A 22,069-nucleotide genomic window follows, 5' to 3' on the forward strand; every position below is an offset into this window, starting at 1 on the left:
CTCTCTGGTCCTGTACTCACCAGCAGAAGCATGACGTCTCTCAGGTCAGCCCACATGCGGAAGGACTCAGCGCTGTCTCTACCCAGCAGGCTCAGCAGATCCAGGAACATCCTCTTGTAGATGTTGAAGTTCTGGGGGTTGGCTGGGGCTCCGTGCTGGGCGTACAGGTTCAGGGCCTTTTCTGCATCGCCCTCTTTGATCAGGTGGGTGGCGTACAGGGCCACATACTTGTGGAGGATCTTGTAATTCTACAAATATAAAAAATATAAAAACAATAACAGAATAAAACTGAGAAAATACAGAGAAAAGGATGAAAGACAATGAAACTAAAGAAGGAGTGTTGATGGTAGACTCAGTACCTGTTTGGAAGCAGTCTCTATGCACTTCTCCCATTGGCCTCTCTCAGCATACATGTCCAGAGCTGCCATGACATCCACTCCTACCAGCTAGAACCAGAGAAGATCAGCATTTAGTGGTTAAGAGTGTACACTTATCTATAAAAACGACTACAAAATGACATTTAGTCGTTTTATAAGGTAATGGTAAGAAGCCTTGTAATAGTTTGCTTTCTGAAACTTTGAAACATGTCTCAAAACTAGACTGATGGTTACAAACACCCACATTATGAAGTCTTTGGTGCATTATGCAGGACAACTTCGAAATATGCCATTCACTTTTCACCAGGTAGACTTCATTATTCAACTAGAGATGTCAGTGCTACTGAGCCACACTGATTTGGCATAACAAATAGAACAAGGACTGTGGATCCATTTTGTTATTGTAAATTATACTGTACTTGCACAATTTAGAAGTTGGCTTATTATTTGCGATACATATTAACGTTAAATTGTAGCTACTTACTGAATCTGCTTTGCCTTGGTTTTTCAAGTGTTCTTTGTATCGCTGGTCCACATAATCTTCAAACCTACATGAATATATTATAATAACAATTTATTCACCTTCTATAGTGCTTTTCATTACCAAAATTATCTCAAAGTGCTTGAAAACGGCAAACAATCAAGAATAAAATAAAACAGCTACAGTATATGATAAGAACTACCATTTTCAGCCAGAGTTGAATGTTTTAAGTGTTTCAAGCCTCCAACAGATGGAGCTGTTCAGATAGACGCACAATGTAGAAGGAAAGTAAAATATAATCTATTATCCTCTATTATGTAGGATAATGACTGTTCAGGAGTTGGAGTACATGAAAGCAATGCAGCCAGGTAATAGTCCCCAGATAGACAAATCACAACACAGATGTACTGTACTAAACACATTGTCTAATCAAATTGACCTTTACAAAACGTACAATAAATAAATAAACAACCACTGTAAAGTTAGCTACTGTCATTCACTCTGGATAAGATCCTAAATGACTATAATGTAACATACAGAATAGATGAAACAGGAATCTCATCCCATTCATTAACTAGAGGACTGGAGCTACCTCTGTCCTAGGCCTTGTGTTGTTTTAAGAGGCAGCAACAGCTGACTGGTGCCTATGAGGCCTCTGTGTGTTTTCTCTCTCTGTAGCCTAATGACAGAAGAGGTATTCTAGCCCGCTAGGCTTGTTGTTAGGGGTGACCAGGCAGAGCTGTAGTGGTGGGCCCGACCGACAGGCTCACCTTGGATCCAGCTCCTTGGCCACTCTCTTGGCTTTGTTCCATTCTTCTCCCTCAATGAATGCATCTATGGCTTCCTTAACGAGGTCCAGGTTGAGGTACAGCTCAGCCGCCTGAGGAAAATAAAACATTTGGAATCTCAAAAGATTTCTTGAAGGACGCCAGAGATTAGGCATAAAACATGGGCGCCTTTGTTTTGGGAAGTAAGTACTTTTTCTATTATCACACTCGCACCAAAACCATCGCTTCCGTTGGCAGAATGGCCTCCACACACACCTTTAGATTAATAAAAGCTGTTGCTGAATGTAGTTTTGTCCAATACATTTTTTAAACATTATTTTTTGTTCAAGAGTACCTATGAACAGGCACATAACGGTCCTGTCTATGAAATCCTTGGTTGGATACCTGTCTGCTACACTCAATAATAATATACTTTCTAAAAAGCATGGAACTTTTGTATTTTTTTACACTAGAATTTCACATACCAGTTGACATACAGCAGCCTAAAACCATGCATTTACAAAATAACACTAAATGATCAATATCAAGAGCCTGTTAGTATTGAGGGATCAAGCAGGAAGTGTGTGGTGACTCACAGCGCTGTACTTCCTGAGCTGGGTGAGGCGAGGGCCCACAGAGTGGATCACAGCCACAGCCCTCTCCTGGGTCAAGAACTTGATGGCCAACTCAGCAGCCTGGGGGAGGTCACACACACAGAAAACATTGAGGCACTACACTCAGGGTCACAGAAACACACAGTAAACATTACATGGCACGACTGTACATCCAGGGCCACAGATAGAGGCTTGTAAGGACAGCATGTGTGGGTTATGTTATAGTGACATTCATTGCCAGTCCTGGACTTCTTTTATGTACCTTCATCCAGCACTTCTCCATAAGGGGGCCGTTGGCGGAGTCCTTGACCTTGAGGTAACACTCCACGGCCCGGGCGTACTCCCCAGACTGCTCCCATTCCTTGGCCTGCTCCACCATGCCTTCCACCCCTCTGCGCACACACACACAGAACACACACACACCGTCAGTAAAACATTTACATGTCCTCCTTGGACCTATGAATTAGCTATAACTGAGCTGCATTAGTAAGTAATCGAGGGACCAGATGGATGTGTAGGGAATAACAGAACTAGAACGAAAGACTTGGAAGCCCATTCTAAGAACAGAAAAAATACTGTACATGTCTGTCGGCGTTAAAGTCAAGGAAGTATTCTAAGACACTACTGCGAAGGCAAATACAATACATTTTGCCCCGGGGTCCACATTCGGTCTTCAACGGGGTCCGGATGGCCGCACTGAAAATGTGTTATGTTTTCTCACTGTAAAAATGTGCAAAAAATTGTCCTCTATCCATGTTCTTTAAAATTTTTTTAAATAATAATATGCTCCCCGACTGTCTAGCTTTCATTTCAGTGATTATTTAGTGAGCTAGACACAGTCAAGAAACTGTATGAATGTAGGTCCATTATCATTTCTAAACAGTTTCGGTTTGGTTTTAGTCATTTTAAAGTATATTGAGTTCGTTTTCACCCCCCAATTGGACCCCCTCGTCTGTTTGACACCCCTGCTCTACACAGTGCACTGCACACAGACTTCTCCCATTAAAATCTTAGATCTCTCCCTCTCCTCCACTGAGCTACAAACCCAACCCTTGTGATGTTAAAGATAGAGACAAGAGTCAAAGTGAAAGGCAACATATGTTAGAGAGTTCTGGCTCTCAATTGAGCATGACTGACAGTACAAGAGGGCCAAATTACTCTCAATTGGGGCCTGAACTGAAGACTGTGCAAAATAAATGTCCTACTTTCCGTTTGACGAGTCTTTGATGTTTTCCCACAAGTCATTAAAAGCAGGGAAATGATGGTTGGAGACGGATGGAGGCGCTGCGTGTCTGCACTTTAATTAGCTGCTCATTATGGATTACATTTTGGATAAAAAGCTGCCATGTTTTAATAACGCATGGACCCAATGCGCATATAGATTAATAACAGACCACAAAACAACAGTATGTACATAGACGTTTCTTTCTTCTCCTTCTCGTTTAACATGTAACATTGAGACACATTTTCTCTGCCTCTCCAAGACCACAAACAGAGTTATTAAAATGTTATAATAACCAGGAAAATGTGCTATAAAAACACAGACGTTATTGGAGTGTGTGTGAGTGTGTTTTGCTCACCGGGAGCCCTTCTTGGTAGCCTCCTTCTCGTACTCCTCTTGGAGGATGCTCAGCTTGTTGGGGAGGTACTCTTTACAGATCCGCATGGCATCACTCCACATCTCCGTGTCCTGAGACAACAACAAAACAACAACACTCAGTACCCGGGAGCACCAATTTCTGTGAAGCACATTCAGCCAAACAACCAGCGTGAATTATGGAATGAAAACATTGCTGAGCGCAGTATTCTGTTTAACCTGTAGTGTTCTCTGTAAAGCTACTCCCAGAACACAGAGAATAGTGAATTGACTAGAATATGAACCCTCTGATTTAAAAAAAAACTAGAGTCGATGTCAGCGCCCCCGTGGAAATCTAATTATCATAATACAAAAATCCCCATAAGAATCTGTCAGTTTAAGCTAGAGATATCATTCTTCTCTGCAGATCCTCTCAAGCTCTGTCAGGTTGGATGGGGAGCGTTGCTGCACAGCTATTTTCAGGTCTCTCCAGGAATGTTCGATCAGGTTCAAGTCCGGGCTCTGGCGGGACCACTCAAGGACATTCAGAGACTTGTCCTGAAGCCACTTCTGTGTTGTCTTGGCTGTGTGCTTAGGGTTGTTGTCCTGTTGGAAGGTGAACCTTCGCCCCAGTCTGAGGTCCTGAGTGCAAGGATCTCTCTGTACATTGCTCCGTTCATCTTTGCCTCAATCCTGAATAGTCTACCAGTCCCTGTTGCTGAAAAACATCCCCACAGCCTGATGCTGCCACCACCATGCTTCACCGTAGGGATGGTGCCAGGTTTCCTCCACATGTGACGTTTGGCATTCAGGCCAAAAAGTTCAATCTTGGTTTCATCAGATCAGAGAATCTTGTTTCTCATGGTTTGAGAGTCTCTAGGTGCCTTTTGGCAAACTCCAAGCGGGCTGTCATGTGACTTTTACTGAGGAGTGGCTTTCGTCTGGCCACTCTACCATAAAGGCCTGATTGGTGGAGTGCTGCAGAGATGGTTGTCCTTCTGGAAGGTTCTCCCATTTCCACAGAGGAACTCTAGAGCTCTGTCAGAGTGACCATCAGTTCTTGGTCACCTCCCTGACCAAGGCCCTTCTCCCCCGATTGCTCAGTTTGGCCGGGCGGCCAGCTCTAGGAAGAGTCTTGGTGGTTCCAAACTTTTTCCGAAGGTACTGTACATGTCAGTTGTTTTGCTCTAGGACGTCCACAGGTGTCTGAAGGTCCCCCAGGACCAGTTTTAGAAAATGTATGGAAGTCTATATGGAGACTGTTTAGCGCCAAAAATAAGGGGTTAAATACATGTACAAAAATATATATACTTATGTTTCCTGATCTTTCTTATATCTCTCAGCTATAGGACAGACACTTCAGAATAAACACTTCAGAACAAACTTTTTGGGGGGACTATCTGTAGTGTATCTGTAGTCCCATGTAGTGTATCTGTTATTCAATGCATTTGTATGGGTATATAGCAGTAAGGCCAAAAATTATTTTTCATTTGATAGCAAAAAAATAAATAATCCAAATCCAATAGCTAAATGATCCTTCGTATGATCTTAAAACAATTCCATATAGCTTAGTATATATGGAATTGTTTAATTAATAAACATCTCCAAAGTCCTCTTGAAAACCAACCCAGTCAGCTCCTGACTAACAATTACAAGTCTGAAGTGTCAGTTCTGCCCAGTTCAAACATAAAGAGAGTGGGTGTTTCTCAATATGCATACTACCGTGCTCCACACTCTAATGCTCCAAGTTCATTCTCAAAGGAAGATCTCGAGTACGTTCTTGTGAGGACGAGAGTGTGGAGAACACATAAAAATGTACATTTGAGAAGCACTGCGCACTCCCATGCTACTGCATTACCTTTGACCAATACAGACGAAACAAGATAACTACATAAAGCAATCACAAGCTTGTAACTTCATAATTATCAGCTCGCTACATGTGAATCGTATTAATCTAGCTAGCCTGCTACTTTCATATGTAAAAAATTAGCTAAAACTAATGTTGTTATTAAAGTTGATGGCCAACGTTAGCTACAAATTATTTGTGGGTAACGTTAGCTAGCTAGCTACCAATTCTTCGTCAGTAAGACTGCGGTCTACGCACACTACAGTGGACATTGTATTTAGTTAAACATGCCAAAATGAACACAGCATATACAGTGGGGGAAAAAAGTATTTAGTCAGCCACCAATTGTGCAAGTTCTCCCACTTAAAAAGATAAGAGAGGCCTGTAATTTTCATCATAGGTACACGTCAACTATGACAGACAAAATGAGGAAAAAAAATCCAGAAAATCACATTGTAGGATTTTTAATGAATTTATTTGCAAATTATGGTGGAAAATAAGTATTTGGTCAATAACAAAAGTTTCTCAATACTTTGTTATATACTCTTTGTTGGCAATGACACAGGTCAAACGTTTTCTGTAAGTCTTCACAAGGTTTTCACACACTGTTGCTGGTATTTTGGCCCATTCCTCCATGCAGATCTCCTCTAGAGCAGTGATGTTTTGGGGCTGTCGCTGGGTAACACGGACTTTCAACTCCCTCCAAAGATTTTCTATGGGGTTGAGATCTGGAGACTGGCTAGGCCACTCCAGGACCTTGAAATGCTTCTTACGAAGAAGCCACTCCTTCGTTGCCCGGGCGGTGTGTTTGGGATCATTGTCATGCTGAAAGACCCAGCCACGTTTCATCGTCAATGCCCTTGCTGATGGAAGGAGGTTTTCACTCAAAATCTCACGATACATGGCCCCATTCATTCTTTCCTTTACACGGATCAGTCGTCCTGTTCCCTTTGCAGAAAAACTGCCCCAAAGCATGATGTTTCCACCCCCATGCTTCACAGTAGGTATGGTGTTCTTTGGATGCAACTCAGCATTCTTTGTCCTCCAAACACGATGAGTTGAGTTTTTACCAAAAAGTTATATTTTGGTTTCATCTGACCATATGACATTCTCCCAATCCTCTTCTTGATCATCCAAATGCACTCTAGCGAACTTCAGACGGGCCTGGACATGTACTGGCTTAAGCAGGGGGACACGTCTTGCACTGCAGGATTTGAGTCCCTGGCGGCGTAGTGTGTTACTGATGGTAGGCTTTGTTACTTTGGTCCCAGCTCTCTGCAGGTCATTCACTAGGTCCCCCCGTGTGGTTCTGGGATTTTTGCTCACCGTTCTTGTGATCATTTTGACCCCACGGGGTGAGATCTTGCGTGGAGCCCCAGATCGAGGGAGATTATCAGTGGTCTTGTATGTCTTCCATTTCCTAATAATTGCTCCCACAGTTGATTTCTTCAAACTAAGCTGCTTACCTATTGCAGATTCAGTCTTCCCAGCCTGGTGCAGGTCTACAATTTTGTTTCTGGTGTCCTTTGACAGCTCTTTGGTCTTGGCCATAGTGGAGTTTGGAGTGTGACTGTTTGAGGTTGTGGACAGGTGTCTTTTATACTGATAACAAGTTCAAACAGGTGCCATTAATACAGGTAACGAGTGGAGGACAGAGGAGCCTCTTAAAGAAGAAGTTACAGGTCTGTGAGAGCCAGAAATCTTGCTTGTTTGTAGGTGACCAAATACTTATTTTCCACCATAATTTGCAAATAAATTCATTAAAAATCCTACAATGTGATTTTCTGGATTTTCTTTTCTCAATTTGTCTGTCATAGTTGACGTGTACCTATGATGAAAATTACAGGCCTCTCTCATCTTTTTAAGTGGGAGAACTTGCACAACTGGTGGCTGACTAAATACTTTTTCCCCCCACTGTATTTATTAAGGTATCAAGCTCAAATATTGTAGTCAGGCAACATATGAGATGTGAGTAGGCAACTTTTCATTCAGAAGTCAGAGTTCATTTTCGCTCGGTTCAGCTCAAAACCAGCCACTATTGTTTTCAAAAACTTTGCGTCGGTTTTTACGTGGTTGCATCATTTTACATATTACAATATTTTCAGTTGAAGCTTGCACCGATGCTTTGAAGTGTGTCAAAACGAAGTACACATCTGAAAACTGCCGCCCGTGCTCTGTTTCACATACTTTGATCTGGACTCATACTCCGACCGTTCCGTGTTCCAATTTGCGTGATCGGAGCACGGTAGCATGCATATTGAGAAACACCCAGTCTCTTACTTTGTAGTACTTGATGGCCAGCTCTGGCCTCTGAGCCCTGAGGAGGAAGGCCTCAGCCTTCTGGAAGTCCTTCTGTTCGAAGCAGAACTTGGCCTGGCCCACCAGCACATCTGATACACTGTCTGGGTCATTGGCCTCCGCCACCCTCTGGGCTCCAACCCAGTCCTGGTTATGGACATACCTGTAAGGGACACACCAGGCTGTAATTGAACCTCCCTCATGTTGTTACAGGTTCAAGTTCAACGTTTTTGTTTATCAGATTGCAGACAGCAAACACTCTCTGAAATACTTGTTATTAACAGATTAAAGGGCTCTAACTCTAGTTTATATTAGCTAGACGATATACCACTAAAAACAGTAATGTTGTGATCTTCCAGCAGCCCTGTTATACTGTAGGTCTGTCTACAGTATAGAGTACAGTTCTCTCCCATCCTATACACTCCACTCCTCTACAGGAAGCAGAGATCAAACAGTCTCAGTGACAGGGCTCCAGTTCATCTGCTACCTGTGTGAGAGTTGAGCTCCCCTCCAACCAAACACCCCCACATCATCTCACACTCACTTAATAGGTGGTCTATAACCAATGTACAGAGAAGTGAGGGGAAGTTCTGAAGGGGAAGAGGCAAGAGCTGTGCTGGCACCAGCGCTCCTTTTGAAGTCGACTCAGGAAGGCTTGAAGCTCTGATTTCTGTTGGGGACACATGCCAACACCACTCGCTAGCTAGCAAGAGAAAAACTAGTGATATACTTACATCAGCACTGCCTCTTTTGGCTTCCCCGCTTTGATGAACTCCGTCTCGGCTTCGGCGAACTTGCCCTTGAAAAATGAAACATCACGGCTCAGTGCTCGGTGGTGGAGGGATTAATAATGCACGCGTGACATTTAATGGCTGGAGAAGGGAGAAACACTGCGCTCAGACCTAAATTTGGGCAGGCAACGGAGTAAATATTTTTGAATCTTTGAGACGGTGCAAGCTGCAGAGTAACCTTGAATGACAATGAGTGTGTGATTGGGAGGAGGAGTTGGAAGTGGTGTGTGTGTGTGAGTGTGTGTGTGTGTGTGTGTGTGTGTATTACCTCATCCTCCAGCATCATGGCATTTTTCAGGTGGATCTCAGGGATCTTGTTCTTGGTGGAGAGACGAGCCAGCTCTAAGGCAAAGTCAAAGGAGCTGAGAGGAGGACAAGAGAAGGGTCAAAACCAGTCTCCTCGTTAAGGTCACAGAGGTACAGCAGCTTCATCAATACTGACTCCTAGGAACGAATGGGGAAGGTCTTAACAGCTTATGCCTAGTATTGAATGCTTCAGACCATGAGTAATACACCACAATAAAAGCTAAAATAATGACATTTTCAAATTCTGTATTGCTGAACTTTTTAGGCTATTGCTTTGTACTGAGTCAATCACAGAACAAATACATCAGATACTTCAAGTACCTCCCAGTGATAGACATTTGACTACAGGGAGATTCCTCATCACCTCGTAAACATGAAAGCAATATTGAAGAGCATGGGGTTCCAGGCAACACAGTACAGTAAAGTGCAGTCCAGTGCATTGATCTGCTCACCAGTTGTCTGCTGCAAAGTTGATGGCGGTCTCCAGCAGACCAAACTTGTTGAGCAGTTTGACGGCAGCCTCCCCTCCCAGACTCTTGGCCCACAGGTAGGCCACCTGCTTATGGGCACTGGCTCCCCCATGGCTCTTCGCCACCTGCCACACACACATGAGGGGAAGAGGATTAGGAACAACTGATTCATATGCCAGAAGCTCCCACCATCAACCGCCTCACGTGTCTCTCACTGCACATGCTGAGAGCAGGGAGAGAGCCATATAGGGGAGAGAAAGAGTGCAAGAGAGAGAAACTGTGAGAGAGGAGATAGCTGTAGAGAGAGCAATATAAATGGCATTTGTAGTGAAACTCATAATAAATGAATGTACAACTGAGTGTTAAATAAAAAGGGTGTGCGTTTACACTGAGTGTACAAAACATTAGGAACACTTGTTCTTTCCATGACATAGACTGACCAGGTGAATCCAGGTGAAAGCTTTGATCCCTTATTGATGTCACCTGTTAAATCCACTTCAAATCAGTGTAGATGAAAGGGAGGAGACAGGTTAAATAAGGATGTTTAAGCCTTGAGACAATTGAGACATGGATTGTGTATGTGTGCCATTCAGAGGGTGAATAGGCAAGACAAAATATTTAAGTGCCTTTGAACAGGGTATGGTAGTAGGTGCCAGGCAAACCGGTTTGAGTGTGTCAAGAACTGCAATGCTGCTGGGTTTTTCAAGTTCAACAGTGTCCCGTGTGTATCAAGAATGGTCCACCACCCAAAGGACATCCAGTCAACTTGACACAACTGTTTGAAGCATTGGAATCAACACGGGCCAGCATCCCTGTGGAACGCTTTCGACACCTTGTAGAGTCCATGGCCTGCCGAATTGAGGCTGTTCTGAGGGCAAAAGGGGTGCAACTCAATATTAGGAAGGAGTTCCTAATGTTTTGTACACTCAGTGTGTATACTGCTATGGTCCAGTGGAGGGCCAGAAAGGAGGGAGCAGTAGCATAGTTGCAGCCAGGTGGTGATGTTTTTAGAGAGAGTGTTAGGAGGCCTGTAAGCAGTGAGAGGTCTTGCAGTGTAACACATCCATCCTGTGCTGCTGTGTTAGCACAGACCACTGTCCTTGATACAGCATAACATGCAACGCCAGGGGTGTCATAATCACACTGTCACACTGTCCTGCTGTTCACAGACACTCACTCTCTCATGGACTCTCAGTGAGAGACGAAAGTCAACTTGTGATGTGGACTAGAGCCTGACCGATATATCGTTTCACAAAAAAAAACATATCGGTCAGGCTCTAACGTGGACACATACCCTGTAGGCCTCCTCCCACATGTCGTTGACACGGTACATGTTGACTGCACCCTTCCACTCCTGGCCTTCCATATAGTGGTACTCCGCCTCCGAAAACCTGGACTCTGTCTCCAACTCCTGGAAGATATTAGAGAACTCAGACTCAGTAACCTGACAAACTGATTATCCTTGCTAATCTAAATCACCTTGAGCCCCTCTCATAAGATTCTTTCAAAATGATACCCATATGATAATTGTATTTTTTCTTTAGACAGCGCCCCCTATCTCCGACCTTGGCCAAGTGCAGGTGAGTCTCAGCCAGCAGGTCTGGGTGATGTTTGGCCACCAGTCGAATCACGTCGTCAAACATCTTGTTCTTCTTATACATGGTGATGGCCAGGTCTGGCTCATCCACTGTCGCAAACAGCCTGCGAATATTCCCGTCACACACACACACACACACACACACACACACACACACACACACACACACACACACACACACACACACACACACACACACACACACACACACACACACACACAGACACAGACACAGACACAGACACAGACACAGACACACACACACACACACAGACACAGACACACACACACACAAACACATACAAACACACACAGAGATGATTGCATTGCTATGCACTAAGATTGAGTAATTCTTCATCTCTGATTACATAAACCGCAAATTAAGCATGAGCAGAAAATATAATTTCTTATCACAAAATTAAGTTGCCCTTTGCTGATGATGAATTTTGCTCCACATTTGTCACAGTAGAGATCAATAAGAGAGGCAAGTATTGGGATTACACAGAGTTGGGGGCACGTGGTGACATATTGTCTTTGTGGCAGGCTGGCAGCGTGTGAGGGAGACTACTCTGTCTAATATGGAAAGGCACAGGCTCCTTTAGAGGCAGAGAGCTAGACTGGGGGTTGTTCAGTTAGGTGTAATGATTATGTTTCAGACACAACACAGCCAGGGCACCTTATTAAAGTCCAATTTGCTATCAATGCACAGCAATTGAACACTTTTGTTTGTCAATTTGTTGCAGTAGAACCTTGACCTGAACTGCAACAGACAATGTTCTGGATAAAGTGACTGTTACAGCAGGGCCCTGTAACCCAATGTCGGCAAACTTTGCCCGTGACAAAATCCATAATTAATTTGGCAGCAGGGTTGTGGTCGATACGGGTTGAAAACAGAGGAGGGTAAGGAATGATAAAGTATGGAGAGAGAGGAAAAGAAGAAGAGTGGAGAGGAAGAGAGATGAGGTAGAAAGAAAGAGAGAGGGAGATATTACCTTTCTGCCTCCTTATATTTCCCCTCTCCCTCCAGTTCCTGGGCTCGGCTGATGTACAGAGTTGACACGTCCTCTGGGGTCATACATTTCGCTGCCAGCTAGGACACAAAGTGTGTGTGTGAGTGTGCATGTACACTGTACCAAGCGTCACTTTAACTCACTTTGATTCTCATTCCAATTCACTGTGCATAACATCCCACTTGAAAAGAACACACAGGCCTGTTACAACTAAACATAGAAAGCACAGCAGTATATCCCATTTCAATCAACTGCCTGCCATTTTAAGCTGGGCGAGCCAGATGATGAGATGGGACATTGAGGAGGATGCATACCTTATGAGCCTGCTCCCACCTCCCAGCCACCGTGTACATATCGATGGCATCTTTGATGTGGTCTCCCTTCACAAACAGGGGCTCTGCAACCTGGGTTCGCACAGAGAGAGAGAGAGTGAGAGAGAGAGTGAGATAGAAAGAGAGAGAGAGAGACATACTGTACATGAATTTCTGTGGATTCCAGCTCTCAAAGTAAGTAATGCATCAATACTTTAATTAAATTCTTCAAACATGCTCACGCAGCACAGAGGCAGCATGGAGTCTGGTCTGGAATAAGCAGGCATCGCTAGCTGCCAGGTTGCTAGGCCCCTGACTCATCAGAACAGTCGGAATAGGGCTGCGTCTCTCTCCGTCCGTCCCTCCCTCCCTCTCTCTCCCTCTTTCCCCTTACCTCGTACTCCTGGATGGAAGCGTAGTACTGGGCTATCTTCAGGTAGTACTTCCCTCCTGACCGGTCTTCCTGTAACTCCAGGATATGGACCGCCTTCTTCCACTGGCGAGCCCCTATGGCAGCCTCGATGGCCTTCGAGGAACAGCTACGATAGAGAGACAACAGAGGGGGAGAGGAGAGGGGGAGATGAGGCGTTTGCACCATCGAAGGACATAGAACTAATCAAAGAATACAATACAAAGTAACTTTATTAATCCACTTGGAACAACTAATAGGCTATGCCCAGCCCAGCCAGGGAGCAATTAAGACTAGAATGGCAATTAAGACTCTGTTAGAATCCTGTCAAACCACTTTTATTGGTAATTTCTTCAGTTGATTCCTATGTGTTGATTCCCAGCAGTAAGTGATTAGTAGGGGATGGAGCTTTAGCGAGGCCCATTATGCCAGTCAGTCAGACCACCACAGTATTACCAGAGGGCCAGCCTTCCAATGAGCATCCAGTGTGCTATCTAAAGGAGCCTGCCCTGGGGACTGGAGCCCTGGTGCTGCCTAATGAACAATACCTCAATTTGATTACACAGGAAATTAATCATTCACTTCACTATAAACAAACCCCTCACACCACCTCCTCCTGTCTCCCACTCCTTTCATCTCTTTCCGTCTCTCGATCTCTATCACTCCCTCCTCTACACCACTTTTCCTCCCTCCTCCCTCCCTCCCTCTCCCTCCTTGTAGTGAGTGATGGGCAGACAGCAGAGCTGACTCACCCAGCCTCTATATAGTGGTTGATGGCGGCGTCCATTTGTTTCTGCTGGACCAGGTAGTCTCCCCAGGCCTCCTCCAGTTTCACCACGTCAGCCGGGAAGGCAACACGAGCCAGCTCCACAGCTACGCTCAGGGAAAGACGTCACAGTTACATTCACATCAATACAGTTTACAATTCATTCTCCAAACCAATGTCAAACCCAGTGACCATAAACAACATAATGATTGGGCTATTCATTAAATAACTAATACATCCTGTATGAATGGTCTCGTCCCAACCACTACACATAGGTGATATTCATTCTTATATTCACCCACAGTGCAGTGTCAGGCCTACCTTTCCTGAAGGCGTTGCCCTTGCGGTAGCAGTCCAGAGCCCTCTGGTTGTTCCTGATCTTCTCAAACAGATCTCCTGCCTGATAATGGGAGAGAGGAAAGTTACTTAGCTCAACTCCCTCCCTCTCATTTAGTTACTTACAGCACCTCTGGTCCATAACCAGATGGTTCAAGAGCAGAGAGAGAAAGAGAAAGAAAGAGAGAGAGACATTCAGAGAGAGAAAAACAGATGGCTGACTAACATCCCTCCCAGACACATCCTTTATTAAGACACAGACATACACTTTCCCTGACATTGGTTCCGAGGAGAGGAGTCATCCATGGCTCTGAGTAAGACCGCAGAGACACAGAGAGGAAACAAAGGGTCACGCTGTACACAGAGACACTGAGCTAGAACACTGCACATCTGTCTCTCTCTGCACCAACTTCACCTGCCTTACCTAAGACAAACCAACTTTTCTATCACACACAAATCACATTGCGAGACAATCAGGCCGAGTCACTCAGAACCATTAGGAGCACATGAGAGGGGATCTAAGCAGCCTTTCATCTCATTCCATTAAGACTTTTACTCTGTAGCTGGAAGATAAGCGATACTTGTCTTGAAGAAGCCTAGTGTAATCTTAATGACAGCCGTCGAGTACACTGTGTGACAGCTGTCATGACACCCACCCTCTCATAGAACTCTCCCTTGATGAGGGCGGCCGCGATCCTGTTGATGACATCACAGTTGGAGACTAGCTCCTCGCGGCTCATAGCCAATCGGGCAGCCTTGGCCGGTAGGCCCGCCTTGAGGAAGAGGTTGATGGCGCCCATGAAGTCCTCCTCCCCCTCCTTGACCTCGCCAGCCTTTTCATCCTGGTTGGTCTCCATCAGCCACTGGTAGTAGCTGCGACGCAGGTTGTCCAGCTCTGGGTGGCCCTGGGAAGAAACTCATTCAATAAGGCCTATGTTTCACAGTTTCATGGGAAAATCTGTGTGGTATTCGTTTTTTTGCAGATAGCTGATAAAATAACATAATGTCATATAATGTAATGTGTGTGTACTACAGTCTCTCTGTGTTAGTTTACCTTGGACTCAGCCACAGCGATGCAGTCGTCCCACATGTGAAGCTCCTGATACATCTCCATCACCTCATCAATGGCATTCTACAGAGCAGTCACACAACACATCGACACACATCCCTGTGAGACTGGGAGGTTTTTCATGCCTTTAATACAGACCAAACGCTTCACTGAGTTGTATAGTGTTAGACAGATATTCCACCATTCAAGTTACACCCTCCTACCTGCTCCATATAGTACATCTCAGCCAGTTTGTAGTTCTTGGCCAGCATGGCGAGGCGTGCTTTGACTTGGTAGAACTCTGTACCATCACCACCCTGGAGGTTAGACAAGGCAAGTGTCACATAAGACCAACTTCAAAATGTATCTGAAAGGCTAAAGGGAATGACGTGTCCTTTCTAGCAGACTGGGGCAGACCGACCTGCATTAACTAGCTGGCCCCTTCATTCAACAATGGTAAACAGGTGCTGGAGGTGCGTGTGTGGGCATGTGGGCGTGTGTGTGTGTGTGATTAGCATTAATGGGGTTTAATAGCTCAGTGAAGCAGAGTGATGTGATGGATGGATTGACTGGCCTGGCCAGTCAGGGAGCAGCTGTGCTGGCAGGGGTGCCAGTGTGCCCATGCTCCAGGGGGCAGAGAGACCCACACAGGGGCCCCAACAGACATCCAGGGCTGAGCCTCGTGGCCCCAGATGGAACACCTGGATTGGATTGCCTCCAACTCAGGGCCTGGATGACTATGGAAGTGGACCCAAACTAGAGCCTCCAACACTACTCAGTATATCTATGACCAGTTATGAAGGGAGGTGGGGACTGGCGATGCATGAGAGACCAACACACACTACGGTACATACGTATTCCTTTGAGACTTTGTCGGCGATCTTGTTAGTCTCGTTCAGAAAGCGAGCTTTGGAGACATCCCCCAAGGCAGCAAAGCACCTAAAAGAAACACAAAATAACTTAAGGGACACTGAGGGTGCAGCAAAAACAAATGTTTACAGATAAAAACTCTGCCATAACCTCTAAAACAAATACCAAAGGCGTTCTATCAACAGCCTTTAGTCATGCGCCAGTGCCAGGGTTAACACAAGAACATTTCAATGGCTTCTAACTTGGGCCGCCTGTATTACCAGCTCTTTCAGGGAAATTGCATCACGCTAATAACCTGGGTTCACAATCAAAAGAGGAGCATCTCTTTTTAGCTACCCACCTTCCTTCATTTACATTCTCCTCTCAGGACAAAACGTATTTTTCCTGCATGATTTATGGAAATCAACCCCCATACATAAGGAACGGCCGCTGCATTATTGATGCCATGCTACAGTCAAATCTAACTTTCACCCCCCAAAAAAGTGAAAGAAAAAATTGACAAAAGCTTAAGTAAGCACCACCAGGGCAAGTTAAGTGAGTCCTACTGAGAGAGAGAGAGCCTTTTCTAGTCAGGGACACATCGTTCTACATGACACAGAGTACTCTCAGTTCTGGGTAAACTGCTTAGCATTGTACTATTCCTGCCCCCCAGTCACGCACGCATAGCTCAGAAAAACACTGAGGGGAGGGGGCTGCTCCAGGCTAAACATCTTCACGGGAGGCGAGTCACTTTTCACAAGTTAAAATGGAGAGAGAGAGAAATAGAGAGGACTGTATTAGAAGATAGGTCTAGTGGTGCTGTTATTTAGGATGTGCTGAGCCCCCTTGGGATGACATGAGTGGAGTGTGTGTGTGTTGTGTATGTGTATGTTGTGGCATGAGTGACGCAGTATGCGTCTGTGCGTTCGTGTGGCCCCCCGCTGTGCTGACCTCTCTGCGATGTGGAGCTGGCGGGCCTCCAGGGACAGTTTGCTCAGAGTTTTCCACATGGCCTCCGTCTCCGAGGACATCTCCAGAGTCTCCAGGAACGCTGTGGCTCTGAGGGAACACACACACACATACATACAAACACAGAGAGAGACACGTGAGTCACACAGCACGACCATCCACAGGGACAACTCACCGCAGGAGAGAGCAACAAAGTGTAACTAGAAAAAACAGATTCAACAGAATAACAACCCTCTTTTTTGCAGCTATAGGGTGACAGTTTGACCACAGGGATGTTTCTGCCATTGAAATTCTTGGACAGGGAATTCCAAACAGTGTACAAATTAATTTTGGGGATGGAAAAACTCTTTCAGTGTTAACTTAAACGACTAAATATGTACACTACCAGTCAAAAGTTTGGACACACCTACTCATTCAAGGGTTTTTCTTTATTTTTACATTGTAGAATAATAGTGAAGACATCAGAACTGTGAAATAACACATATGTAATCATGTAGTAACCAAAAAAGTCTTAAACAAATCAAAATATATTTTATGTTTGAGATTCTTCAAATAGCCACCCTTTGCCTTGTTGACAGCTTTGCACACTCTTGGCATTCTCTCAACCAGCTTCATGAGGTAGTCACCTGGAATGCATTTCAATTAATTGATCTCTGCATGTGTATTTCCCACCGTAAAGCATGGAGGAGGAGGTGTTATGGTGTGGGGGTGCTTTGCTGGTGACACTGACTGTGATTTATTTAGAATTCAAGGCACACTTAACCAGCATGGCTACCACATCATTCTGCAGCGATATGCCATCCCATCTGGTTTGGGATTAGTGGGACTATCATTTGTTTTTCAACAGGACAATGACCCAACACACCTCCTGGCGGTGTAAGGGCTATTTTACCAAGAAGGAGAGTGATGGAGTGCTGCATCAGATGACCTGGCTTCCACAATCCCCTGACCTCAACCCAATTGAGATGGCTTGGGATGAGTCGGACGGCAGAGTGAAGGAAAAGCAGCCAACAAGTGCTCAGCATATATGGTAACTCCTTCAAGACTGTTGGAAAAGCATTCCAGGTGAAGCTGGTTGAGAGAATGCCAAGAGTGTGCAAAGCTGTCATAAAGGCAAAGGGTGGCTATTTGAAGAATCTCAAATATAAAATATATTTTGATTTGTTTAACACTTTTTTGGTTACTACATGATTCCTCAGGAGGCTGAAGAAATTTGGCTTGGCATCTAAAACCCTCACAAACTTTTACAGATGCACAATTGAGAGCATCCTGTCGGGCTGTATCACCACCTGGTACGGCAACTGCACCGCCCGCAACCGCAGGGCTCTCCAGAGGGTGGTGCGGTCTGCCGAACGCATTATCGGGGGCAAACTACCCGCCTTCCAAGACACCTAGAGCACCCGATGTCACAGGAAGGCCAAAAAGATCATCAAGGACATCAACCACCCGAGCCACTGCCTATTCACCCCGCTATCATCCAGAAGGCAAGGTCAGTACAGGTGCATCAAAGCTGGGACCGAGATAATTAAAAACAGCTTCTATCTCAAGGACATCAGACTGTTAAATAGCCATCACTAGCACATTAGAGGCTGCTCCTGCCTATTGAAATCACTGGCCACTTTAAGAAATGTAACACTAGTCACTTTAATAATGTTTACAGTCACTTTAATAATGTTTACATATCTTGCACTACTCATCTCATATGTACAGTGAGGGAAAAAAGTATTTGATCCTCTGCTGATTTTGTACGTTTGCCCACCGACAAAGAAATGATCAGTCTATAATTTTAACGGTAGGTTTATTTGAACAGTGAGAGACAGAATAACAACAAAAAAATCCAGAAGAATGCATGTCAAAAATGTTATAAATTGATTTGCATTTTAATGAGGGAAATAAGTATTTGACCCCCTCTCAATCAGAAAGATTTCTGGCTCCCAGGTGTCTTTTATACAGGTAACGAGCTGAGATTAGGAGCACACTCTTAAAGGGAGTGCTCCTAATCTCAGTTTGTTACCTGTATAAAAGACACCTGTCCACAGAAGCAATCAATCAATCAGATTCCAAACGCTCCACCATGGCCAAGACCAAAGAGCTCTCCAAGGATGTCAGGGACAAGATTGTAGACCTACTCAAGGCTGGAATGGGCTACAAGACCATCGCCAAGCAGCTTGGTGAGAAGGTGACAACAGTTGGTACGATTATTCACAAATGGAAGAAACACAAAAGAACTGTCAATCTCCCTCGGCCTGGGGCTCCATGCAAGATCTCACCTCGTGGAGTTGCAATGATCATGAGAACGGTGAGGAATCAGCCCAGAACTACACGGGAGGATATTGTCAATGATCTCAAGGCAGCTGGGACCATAGTCACCAAGAAATCTATTGGTAACACACTACACCGTGAAGGACTGAAATCCTGCAGCGCCCGCAAGGTCCCCCTGCTCAAGAAAGCACATATACATGCCCGTCTGAAGTTTGCCAATTAACATCTGAATGATTCAGAGGAGAACTGGGTGAAAGTGTTGTGGTCAGATGAGACCAAAATGGAGCTCTTTGGCATCAACTCAACTCGCCATGTTTGGATGAGGAGGAATGCTGCCTATGACCCCAAGAACACCATCACCACCATCAAACATGGAGGTGGAAACATTATGCTTTGGGGGTGTTTTTCTGCTAAGGGGACAGGACAACTTCACTGCATTAAAGGGATGATGGACGGGGCCATGTACCGTCAAATCTTGGGTGAGAACCTCCTTCCCTCAGCCAGGGCTTTGAAAATGGGTCGTGGATGGGTATTCTAGCATGACAATGACCCAAAACACACGGCCAAGGCAACAAAGGAGTGGCTCAAGAAGAAGAACATTAAGGTCCTGGAGTGGCCTAGCTAGTCTCCAGACCTTAATCCCATAGAAAATCTGTGGAGGGAGCTGAAGGTTCGAGTTGCCAAACATCAGCCTCGAAACCTTAATGACTTGGAGAAGATCTGCAAAGAGAAGTGGGACAAAATCCCTCCTGAGATGTGTGCAAACCTGGTGGCCAACTACAAGAAACGTCTGACCTCTGTGATTGCCAACAAGAGTTTTGCCACCAAGGACTAAGTCATGTTTTGCAGAGGGGTCAAATACTTATTTCCTCATTAAAATGCAAATACATTTATAACATTTTTGACATGCGTTTTTCTGGATTTTTTTGTTGTTATTCTGTCTCTCACTGTTCAAATAAACCTACCATTAAAATTATAGACTGATCATTTCTTTATCAGTGGACAAAAGTACAAAATCAGCAGGGGATCAAATACTTTTTTCCCTCACTGTATATACTGCATTCTATTCTATAATATTCTACTGTATCTTAGTCCATGCCACTCTGTCATTGTCATTGCTTGTCCATATATGTATATTTTCTTAAATTCCATTCCATACTAGTTTTGTGTGTATTAGGTATATGTTGTGAAATTTTTAGATATTACTTGTAAGATATTACTGCACTGTCGGAGCTAGAAGCACAAGCATTTCGCTACACCCGCTATAACATCTGCTAAACACGTGTATGTGACAAATAAAATTTGATTTGATTTGATTTGATACAAAGTATGTGGAAAAGATAATGGACCTATATCTTTTTAAAAATAATATAATCTTTGAGAACTAACAATCACCAAAATAAAAGCTAGAGAGTCGGGGAGAATTTAAAATTCCCAAAACAATGAATATAGCAGTATTCATTTTGTGACTATGTCTGAGTAAAATAACACAGCATTAGCCATGGCAAAATGCATAGAATAGCACCATTTTCTCTCAGCTCTACGGCAGAATATGTAGAATCGCAGGAAAATTGCTTTAAAACTGAAACATTTTCTCTCGCCTCCATGGAAAAATGTGTAGAATTTCAGGAAATTAGCTTTAAAACTCCAAGCATTTCTCTCAGCTCCATGGAAAAATTTGTAGAATTGTATGAAATGGGCTTAAAAATGCACACATTTCTCTACACCGCCTAGAAGCGGGCCTGTACATTTTCAGGAAAATTCAGCAGCTCAGAGAGGGGCCGACCGCACCCATTGCGACGCCCATCTCCTAAGCCCCTTTTTGAAGACAAAAAGTGGTGGTTGTCAAAATAGACTATATACACTTCAAATAGGAAACACAGCATTGAGTGTGGAATGCATACAAAAATAGATGCATTCTAAACCCACATGAATTCCACCCTTGCATGTATGTTGTACAATGAGGGATTTTATCAAAACCAATTCAGCTGCCACGTTTGTGCATTCCAAAAAACCCACTGCATTCTTTCAAGGTAGATACTAACCTATAATAGTCGCCATCGTCAATAGCTGTTCCAAACTCGATAAGGCCCTCATCCAAGGTGTAGGACACAGTGTTGACCCCCTCAGTCACGATCACCTCTGTCTTACCATTGGACCTCTCCAGATCCACTATATCCCCCTGTGGAAAACAGATACACTAAATTAGCCCTATTCTCAGCACTTATAGTTCTGCCTACTAGGAGATAATTGCACTGTGTGCCTTTCACTGCACTCAGAGACTTAATCAAAGGCTCATCAAGACAGAGGAGGACAATAAGAACACAGACATTACTAAATGAATGTTTCTTAATGGCTGGTGAGGGGAAAAAGAAGAGCATTTGGTCACATTGGGTATTAATCTTCAAGGTCTGGTCTATAAACAGAAAGTAGTCAACTCAGTAGCTCAGCCACGCGGTGACTAACGTTAGCCCTGCCAGTAGCATATGAGCTGGCCGGACCATCTCTCCCCCCCTGCCCCTGCCCTCACCTTGAGGGGGAACATGGTGGCTCTCTCTGGGCTGTCGATGTTGTACCACACACACAGGTTGCCTCTGTTCTGGCTCACCACCACGTCACTGCCAGGAACCCACTGCACGTAGGAGCAGAAACTCAACACCGTGGTCTTAACACTGCTCTCTATGTCATACAGGTGGAGCTGAGAGAGAGAGAGAGAGAGAGAGAGAGAGAGAGAGAGAGAGAGGAGAAGAATTAAAGAGTGCAGAGGATTAGGCAGTGATGCAAGGAATCACATGAAGCAGGTCTGTTACTCAAATAAACTCAAATCCGAGCAGTAATGCACCTTTCAAAACTACAATTTCACCTCTACTGGGTCCTCGACAACAAATTCTAAACCATAGCGAAACATCTGAGTACAATGAGTCACTTTTCAGTCAAAAGCTCCCAAAGGGATTCCCAATTAAAATGCTTGGCATCCTTTTCCCAG

At 44.5% G+C, this 22,069-nt stretch overlaps 1 protein-coding gene across 1 annotated transcript in view; it reads right to left on the reverse strand.

Moving 5' to 3' along the window:
- LOC311106661 (intraflagellar transport protein 172 homolog) overlaps nt 1-22,069 on the reverse strand; it is a 32,256-nt gene that overhangs the window by 4,433 nt on the left and 5,754 nt on the right. The window contains exons 16-40 of the mRNA XM_084149055.1: nt 21,614-21,781; nt 21,129-21,265; nt 16,804-16,911; nt 15,858-15,942; nt 15,228-15,320; nt 15,010-15,087; nt 14,612-14,860; nt 13,941-14,019; nt 13,606-13,726; nt 12,839-12,983; nt 12,448-12,537; nt 12,116-12,213; nt 11,092-11,227; nt 10,821-10,937; nt 9,509-9,651; nt 9,019-9,112; nt 8,694-8,758; nt 7,942-8,122; nt 3,820-3,929; nt 2,502-2,631; nt 2,222-2,320; nt 1,629-1,738; nt 862-925; nt 360-446; nt 21-248 (exon numbers count right to left, since the gene is read on the reverse strand). Coding sequence (XP_084005181.1) covers nt 21-248; nt 360-446; nt 862-925; nt 1,629-1,738; nt 2,222-2,320; nt 2,502-2,631; nt 3,820-3,929; nt 7,942-8,122; nt 8,694-8,758; nt 9,019-9,112; nt 9,509-9,651; nt 10,821-10,937; nt 11,092-11,227; nt 12,116-12,213; nt 12,448-12,537; nt 12,839-12,983; nt 13,606-13,726; nt 13,941-14,019; nt 14,612-14,860; nt 15,010-15,087; nt 15,228-15,320; nt 15,858-15,942; nt 16,804-16,911; nt 21,129-21,265; nt 21,614-21,781 — 3,015 coding nt within the window. The remainder of the gene's footprint in view (nt 1-20; nt 249-359; nt 447-861; nt 926-1,628; nt 1,739-2,221; nt 2,321-2,501; nt 2,632-3,819; nt 3,930-7,941; nt 8,123-8,693; nt 8,759-9,018; nt 9,113-9,508; nt 9,652-10,820; nt 10,938-11,091; nt 11,228-12,115; nt 12,214-12,447; nt 12,538-12,838; nt 12,984-13,605; nt 13,727-13,940; nt 14,020-14,611; nt 14,861-15,009; nt 15,088-15,227; nt 15,321-15,857; nt 15,943-16,803; nt 16,912-21,128; nt 21,266-21,613; nt 21,782-22,069) is intronic.

The sequence above is a fragment of the Coregonus lavaretus genome, assembly GCF_964263955.1.
Source record: "Coregonus lavaretus genome assembly, chromosome: 31".
Lineage (NCBI taxonomy): Eukaryota > Metazoa > Chordata > Actinopteri > Salmoniformes > Salmonidae > Coregonus > Coregonus lavaretus.